General features: G+C 36.0%; 1 protein-coding gene across 1 annotated transcript; it reads right to left on the reverse strand.

Annotated features, from left to right (window-relative positions):
- Positions 1–458: 458 nt before the first annotated feature.
- LOC105207518 (inactive selenide, water dikinase-like protein) lies at positions 459–5,334 on the reverse strand. The gene is made up of 6 exons (XM_011177039.3): positions 4,713–5,334; positions 3,735–3,839; positions 3,101–3,362; positions 2,830–3,020; positions 2,092–2,336; positions 459–1,636 (listed from the first exon to the last, which is right to left on the reverse strand). Exons 1-6 carry the CDS (start codon positions 4,996–4,998, stop codon positions 1,484–1,486), a joined length of 1,242 nt encoding a protein of 413 aa, XP_011175341.2. The 5' UTR covers positions 4,999–5,334; the 3' UTR covers positions 459–1,483.
- Between the last annotated feature and the right edge of the window lie 3,479 nt (positions 5,335–8,813).

The raw sequence follows: 8,813 nt of genomic DNA on the forward strand, positions 1-8,813 counted from the left end.
CCAATAATAACACGCATTGGTAACAAAATATTTAAAAATACATTGACATTCCTTTTCTGCTCGTTCTAAAGATAATTATGAGCCACATGTATTCCTTATCTGGTTCATTAACATAATAAATTAACTCTGGAGTGTTACAGTGTATGAGTGAAATTTCATCCAAGTGCCAAGTCAAGTTTATTACAGTTTCTGTATTAAAATTTTAATAGCTTAAAAACAATATTTAATTTTGTTTACGTTAAAAAGTATTTGGTTGCCAATTATTTTGATACTTTGGAAACTATAAAAATTCTTAATTTTGCAGAATTTTTATCCAGAGTAGCATTGATGTTAAAAAATGAGCAGCACTCAAGAGTTAATTTAGCAATATTTAATCTTCCTATAATTACATCATGTCTGTAGAATTTTTATAAACTCTTTAAAAAGTTATTCACTGGAATGTAATAAAAGACATTGGATTAATTTTATTGACAAAGTAGCACTTTATTCATATGAAAAAGTAATACAACGTTAGGGCCCTGTGCTTGATTTCTTTCTTTGAATTTTATTCAAAGTGTATGAATAGAAGATAATTAAAAGGCCATTATTTTTTTTTGGACTTCATGTCTCTGTATGCGTATGGTGCTCTACTTAAGACTTTTAGATCATGTCCCATCGAAATGCGAGGATTGTAAGTTGCTATTACATTCAGTGTATACACTACTTATTTAACAATATCTTTCTCTGCAAAAGTAATTTTGTTTTATATAGTTACTTGTTTACTACATAAAATAATGTATACTACCCAGTCAATTTGTATTTTGCATCTTGTAAAATATATCTCCTAAATCTCTGCAATCGTCGATCAGTATCTCTAAAAACACCATTAACATCGAGCACCCAAATTCGCCACCCGATATATATATCTATGTATATAATATATTCATTGCTATTTGAATGTTTATCTGGGTTGCAGTTGGGCTTTGAAGCTATTTTAGTCTGAAAACTTAGTGCTACCTTAATCTTAAAAATATGAAATTTATCATTTTTTTACCTTCACTTGGTACAAGAAAAGTATAAATTTCTTTAAATCTGCACAATTAGCTTTATATACTATCAATAAGAAAAGAAAACAAAAAAAATGGAATAGATTCTCTCTATAAGATACAGATAAAAATACGTCGAATAAACATTATGTGGTATTATTAACAAGTTTGATTATTACTAAATCACAAAAACCGTCTTTTATTATAGTAGATAGATCCACACAGCAACTTTGCTTTTAAATTTTGTGATTTAATAATCGATATCTTAATACCATTTAAATTGTGATCTTTTTCCACGAGGGAGGATGCAGATATAGGTACTAAATAACTCTTTTCTCATCAGCGGTGCACGTAAAAGCGCTGTCAAATGTGTAGGTGTGCTATTTTTGAAATATATGAAGAACGTATATTGTATAATTAAGGAGGAAAATGTGGGATATTCCTGGGTCCTTTTCTCTTTACCAAAGCTCACCGTCCTTTTCCTTAGCTGGAACTTCAATTACTCGCGGCTTATCGATTATTCTAGCCGTACGAAGGCCTTTTTCAACAATGCCAATAATCCACGCTTGATAACCTTCTTGTTTTTCGATGTCTTTACAATACGCTGCAGCCTGCAAGACACAATTTACAATGTAAGAATCAACTTTATAGCTTAAAATTACACCTAACCACGGCCTAATCATTAGATCCATAAACAACACTTTTTTAAATTTCAACATAACTCAAGTTAATATAACTACATTTGTAGGAAGGTTATACAAACTAAATATATTAACAATAAATAGTAGAAAAATATCCTTCCTTTATTTATCTACCTGCCATTCTTTAGAACATCTCACAAATACAAGATATTCTACTGTATTGACAGGAAAACCAATCTATCAGTCTGTAAGCATATGAGTGGGAAAAATATAGAGCTGAAATAGAATCTTTTGCTTGCCAGATGAATACTCTCAGTATTAAACTTCACAGATCTTATGTGATAATATTTTTCTCTTAACAGTATTGATGATTGATGATTTTTACAAATTTAGCATTGTAATAAGATTTGATACAACTTATTAACCTGTTCTCGAGGAAGGCAAATGAGTAACCCGCCACTAGTCTCGGCTGAATGGCCTTGCAATAACTGGAACATGTTCCCGCATGCCTTGGCTACCGCAGCCATTTTGGAGATAACAGGGAGATTATGGATAACAAAGGAAACTTCATTCTTTTGATGTTTCGCGAGATTTTGAGCGTGTCCCAAAAGGCCGAAACCGGTGACGTCCGTAGCTCCGTGTGCGTTATATTTATGCATCAATCTAGCAGCTAAAAAATTGAACAATTGCATAATTAATTTTAATGAAACAAAAGATTGCATTAACGTCAATAAAACATTCTCTACACAAATTTTTAATTCTATTATTTTTTTAACAAAAATATATTATAGAAAAAGGCACTTTTAGATAAAATATTTTAGATGCATGTTTAATCAATTTTTTACATACTACGTAAATTCCATTCCTACTCTCGTATTGCATACTAGGCTTTATAAAAAAATTAATTAAAAATAAAGAAATGAGGATGAGATAAATTGTAACCCAGAACCAATAAATTTTTTAAACAAATTACTTTTACAAAAGTATATTTTGACAAAATTTCAACCAAAGGTTTTGTAAAATTGAAAAGTTGAGATAAACAATCCCTATTTTCAGGATTGTTGAACGAGGAACACTTAACTCCAAATTGATCAGAGAATTGTTATTAAAAATGTGAAATTTCCTGTCTGTGGCATGCTTCATATCATTGTATAATATAATACCTGTTCTGTTCAGCCTAGCCATACTGTCCATTGCACGTTGATAACCTTTTCGTACATCTTCTTCACTTACTACAAGTTTGATTCTGTTCCAACGGTCAGGTTGATCAAGCCACTGATGTGCATTGACGGCAACTTGTGTACCAAGGGGTTTTGTCAGAACTAATACATCTCCAACTACAGCATTATCTGGCCTGAAAACAACAACAGTCATAAAGAAGCTTAGTGTTAAATCTAACAATGCTGATACCATAGCTCACAATTAATTACATACACAATATACTCATTTGGTTGACAAACGGTAGTAGCAACTCCACCGATGGTGCACCAGGGATTGACGACTGTCTGGCCACCCGTTACCGTAGTACCCGCGTCTAGAGCAGAATCCTTAAACCCTCTCATAATCAGTGGTACAACAACATCGCGCTCTTTCTCAGTCATCTTAGTGCTGACACTCAGCAGCATCAACATGTTGTCACAGTCCGTAACACCCATTGCATACAAATCACTAAGGACATTGGTGCACGCGATTTTACCTGAAAGACACCTCACATAGCAATGAAGACAAAATAACAATAAACACAACATATAAATCTAAATTTACACTTCTATATTATAGTAATTTGTAAGATGTGTATTCAAGACTTATTTATAAATGTAACACTCTTCTACTTATTGACTATAGTATTTATTATAAATTTTTTATACAGCATTTTTTTTGTAATTATTTTCTAAAATTCTTTCAATTAGTTTAAAATAGATTTGCAACGTCATTGAAAATACTTTATTACATGTAATTTAGTATGTAATATAAATCCAGGAAAAATTTGATTCTTATCTGAATCAAACAGATTTGATTTGACCTTGCAAATGCTTGACTCTCACACCTCCTTCAGCTTTTTTCTTACCCATCATGTAGGGATCATCGACTAATGGATAAAAGAAATCTGTAGTCTGCACCAGGCTAAGCCCACCATGTCTTAGCGGAGTCACGGAGGAATCCATTCCAATGCCTAAAATAATGTTACAAATCTTTATTAGATTATTGCAAAATAAAATAGCACATTTTTTTATAAATCACAAATCAAATATTTTGTAACTTTATCAATTGTTTAATTGCAGTTACATTTTTGTTTAAATTTAAACAAAAATGTAACTGCATGTATTTTTTATTAAGTTCTGTGAATAATATATCTATAAAAAGAAATGAAATATTAAAATATAAAAAGTATACAAAAAATAAAATAAAATAAATTTTTATAATAAAAAATAACTTTATTTTTTTGTTAAATATTTTAAGAACTTTTCTGAATAATATTGCATAAATGTAGTTTTTAAAATATATAAAAACATAACTTAAAAAATAAAAAAAATATGGAGTAAAAGCTGTAATTTTCTTCATGTGTAAAAATTTCAAAAGAATAGATTTTGTTGCAAGTGTATGCATATCTGCTCGCCAAATTAAGCACGTTGCGGTTGAGAACATCTGCGCATTTAATGCCGGCAAAAAATTGGGCGGGAGACAACACGGTCGCCATGTTGCAGCAGGACTGCCTTGTGGCGCTCGCAGGCCCCGTGATAAATCAACGAGCTTCAAGAATTTTAACGTCGACGCTATCTCGCGATCTCGAAATTTTCGGAGACAGAAGCGCTGTCAAGTTAAAATTACAGCCTTTGCTCTTGGAACACAGAGAAAGAGAGAGAGAAGGAAGAATAATTCTTCTCATGACCATTTTTCCACGTAAATATTCGGTCTGAGAAAGATGGCGAAGGAGACAGAGAGCGAACGAGTGAGAGAGAAAATATACACGGTGATCAAAGATTATGAAAGACGTTGGCTCGCGAGCGCGATTCGTCGTTCGTTTGTAAGCACGTTTCACACTTACCGATGCGCGGAATGGCCATATGCATAAAGTGGGCATGCTCGTGGTCCTGTGCGGACGCGTCGTCGGTCTGAAGTCCCTCGAGGAGCTTACAGAGAACCTCCTGAGGGACTTTACACCCTCATCCTTTCAGATCGGCGAATCGCGTCAGACGGAAGGACGCATCGAGATCATGCGCCACCGGGTCGAACGGCCTGCGCAGCGCCAAAGCATTCGGATTCCCCTCAAGCTCGAGCTGTGCCACGGCCAGGGCGTCCTGTGCCACCGGGGTGCCCTGCAGCTCCGCCATCTTGCCGTGCAACTCCCGTTTACGGGCGTTCGGATGAAGCAGAGTCGGTTTTTACGCCTTTGTCGACAACGTGTGCGGCGAAAACCTACGCTGAGACCGTCGCGAGTAAATACGCCGGAAAGGATTGCCGAGGATCCTCTTTGTACTTTCCTTGCACACACGCGCGCGCGCGCAACTAGCCGGCACCGGTGTGCTCTAGCTTTCGTTAAAGTGACGAGCACCGAACGCCGCCGAAGGACAGCCACTGGACCTCCCGCGCGCGAACTCGCAGCAAATGAGAATTATACTGTTCCGCACCGGCGTCGACTAACCGGGACCGTACGCGTCGACAAAATGGAGGCGGTAACGCCGGCACGGCGATACCGAGGGCGCGAGCGAGAGCCCCCACGATGCCACCGCCACGGTGTCGACCGTGCGCGCCGATTGGCCAATTTCGAACTCGCGCATGCGCGGCGCCCGCACCGTTTCGCAGGAGCGTAGCGCGCCGCGCGTCGTGCCTCCGGCCCTCGAGGCACGCCGCTTCTTCGCGCCCTCGTTATCGGACTATACACTTGACTCCGGCCGAGTTCGCTCTTCGAAAGGATTTCGGGTGACGCGAATCTCTCTAAACGTCGCGATATATTCGAAAATTGAAAATCCTACGATTACGCGCGTGACAAATCAGCAGAACAGCGGTTATTGGACCGCTTATATAAAGCATATATTTCAGCTATACTGAAATATAACCTAATTCCTTTTTTTATTTTGTCACATTGAAGAAAAGGAGATTTATTTTTCCCAACAGCACGTGATATCGAACGAATATTGTACAAATATATACAAACATTCGTACGATACCTAAAATATTCTAGCATATTTGTACAATATTTAGAACATTCATACGATATCTTGTGCTGTTTGGGTTTAATTTGTCTGTTTAGTACACGGCGCATTCTTTACAAAATCCTTTTTTTTAGTATAACCTTTTCATTACTGAAACGATCGCGAGAATATACGTTCGTCTGTATGGCTCGCGGATTTCTCATTGTTGCAGTACGTCGATTCCTGCGAATGACGTACTACTGGGAACCAACGCATTCGCGCGAGCGGCGTTATCGTCTGTCTCGTCGCTAATGCATCGCTTGACGTCGGGCGCGAAGGATATTCATATTTAATCCACATTGATCCTCAAGCTCGGACGGAGCTGTTCTTGTGCTTTCGCATATCGGCGGTAGTCCGGGGCGGCCACGCGGCCACCGATGACCGACGTGCCACCTCAGTTCGCGCCGATGTATGCGTGCCGTAAATACTACTTGAAGACATCGACCGAAATGCCGAAGTGCACTGAAGTCCGTCGTCGCGCGACAACTCGACGCCGCTCATTGGCTGTTTCCGCGAGCTCAGCTCTGTCATTCGACTCGGACGTGTCGCGTTATCGCGGCGAGCCAATCAGCGCGCCGATGCACCGCCAGCGGTTCTCAAACGTCTAGATTTCACGTTAATTTATACACTGTGGAAAATATAAAACGGAGACTTTTTTCGAAAAAAATTGTCCAAATAATTTTACGTTTCACATGCAATTTATCAATTATAATATCACAAAGTTAAGCTTTATAAAATTTATTTACGGAGTTATACGATTAGGATTATAATTGCTACATATTGTTATAAATATTTGTAAGGATTTGTTTAAAACACGGCGATTCGTAAAGCAAAATTTGGCAAAAATCTCGCCGTTTATATGCAAACTGAGACGTCTTGCAAAAAATAATGCTATCGCGAAAATTTGTTGGATGCTGCGGTAGACGTTGAAGAAACTGTCGACGAAATGTCTCCGGGCGCGCGAGATACGTGACGTACGATCGTCTTGGAATGTTGCCCGGCTGATCGCGCCGGTACTCGCCTCCCTTCACAACGTTTCCCGCGCAAATCATAATTATAGTTCACTCACTACGAGTTCCACCGTGATTCTATTCCTATATTTTCGTATAAAGAAACATTCGAGAAGTCACTTGCGATTTCTTAATCGTGTAACTATTGATCAGAGTTCGAACGATTTTTAATTTTAAATTTAAGGTCCGATTTGTCATGAATGACTTGTATCAGATAGCCTTGCTTAAACAGACTGTATTGTGTTTGTAGATCAAATATTTGCATCGTATTCAAACACGTCAACAGAACTGTGGGATCATTATCACAGATGGTATTCTGAAACTTGGAAAAGTTTATACGAGATGAATCCTTTCTTTGCTGTACATATCTAAGAGACATTAATTATTTTAAAAAATAAATCCTGCAAATCCTGATTTAAAAAAGACAATTTTATGATCATTTTTACTTCATTACATCATTTTTACTTCACACATTTGATTGTGATACTGTGTGCAAAATGAAGTAACTGAAATGAATACATTTACGTTTAATAATTAATTTTATAATATTATTGTAAAGTTCGATTTTGATTTCTACGTAAACAATAATATAATATTTTAAATCATTTTCGATTCGCGCTTATCGATAATTAATAATGATGGCATCTAAGATGAATGTTCTTTATTGATCAGCAATAAATACAGAAGAAAATGAATGTACCTGCAAGCGCTGCAAAACTGCAAAAATACTCTTTTTTTTACATATTTAAATTCTTAGGGATAACATTTTTATTAAAATTATATTTTATCAAGAAATTATGTAGAGGAAGATCGTCAATACCAACCACTTTTTATTTGGATCATATTTCTTAAATAGATATTAGAAATAAAATTTTGGAAATATAAATACAAACTAGAAAGTATCTTCTATTAGTTTACTGAAAAAAAGTTGTTAAATTTCTGATTAAATTTCTTCAATACAAGTATTTAACTTAAATACATAAATACTTCACTTAATGTAAAAGGTTTTTTAAATCAATTTATATAAATATCTTATGCTATTAAAAACATGTAGCGCGATAACATGTAAAGATTAGATTAAGTTAATAACTTAATCTAAACTTTAGAGAGTTAGATCTAATGTTATGTGAACATTTATTTTATATGAATTTCGTTATATTTTATATGAATTTTATATTTAAAATCGCATTGTGAGGAAAATAAGAATAAAAATATAAATAAAAGTTTTAGGAAACTACAATTTTTGTATCATTAATTCTCTTAATATTAATGAAATGAATATTATATTTATCGTCCAAAAATTCCTGAACAATTATATAAAAAGAATAATGAAATTACAATAATACTAATAAAAAACACAAAAAAATCCTATCTGAAAAATAAATTAGAAATAATTAATAATTATATTCTCGGCAATAAACAAGATCGTCACAACCAAGGTATCACAATATTTATTGTTTTATCCTTATCATTCCTTATCATTGCTTTAATGTCATTTTATTAAACAAAATTATTACTATTAATATTATGGTTGTTATTCTCTAGCTTTCCCTTTCTTCGTTGACTCCATTTTATATCGAATTAATTTATCAGTCGATCAAAAAATTAATTCAACATATTTTCATTAGCAAAACGTAAAGATTAGCAAACGTAAGGATTAGCACAAGTTATGCGTATGCGCAACAGCACCACCTTCGAGAAATCGAACGGAGTACTCGATTGCAGCACGCGCCCGCGAGTTTGATACGGTTTTGACAGATATATGACTATATTCACTGCGGACGGCGAGTGCACGTGTACCGAAGTGCGTGTCGCGTTCTCTCCGCGTTCGCCTGTACCCTCCCGTCGTCGTCCTCCTCCTAGCTTCGCGTTTCGCGTCGGTCGGGTCGCGAGGCTCCGCTCCGCTCCGCTCCTTGCAATCATCATCAGTTCAGTCTCGCTCGC

Source organism: Solenopsis invicta, chromosome 13 (assembly GCF_016802725.1).
Source record: "Solenopsis invicta isolate M01_SB chromosome 13, UNIL_Sinv_3.0, whole genome shotgun sequence".
NCBI classification, from domain to species: Eukaryota; Metazoa; Arthropoda; class Insecta; order Hymenoptera; family Formicidae; genus Solenopsis; species Solenopsis invicta.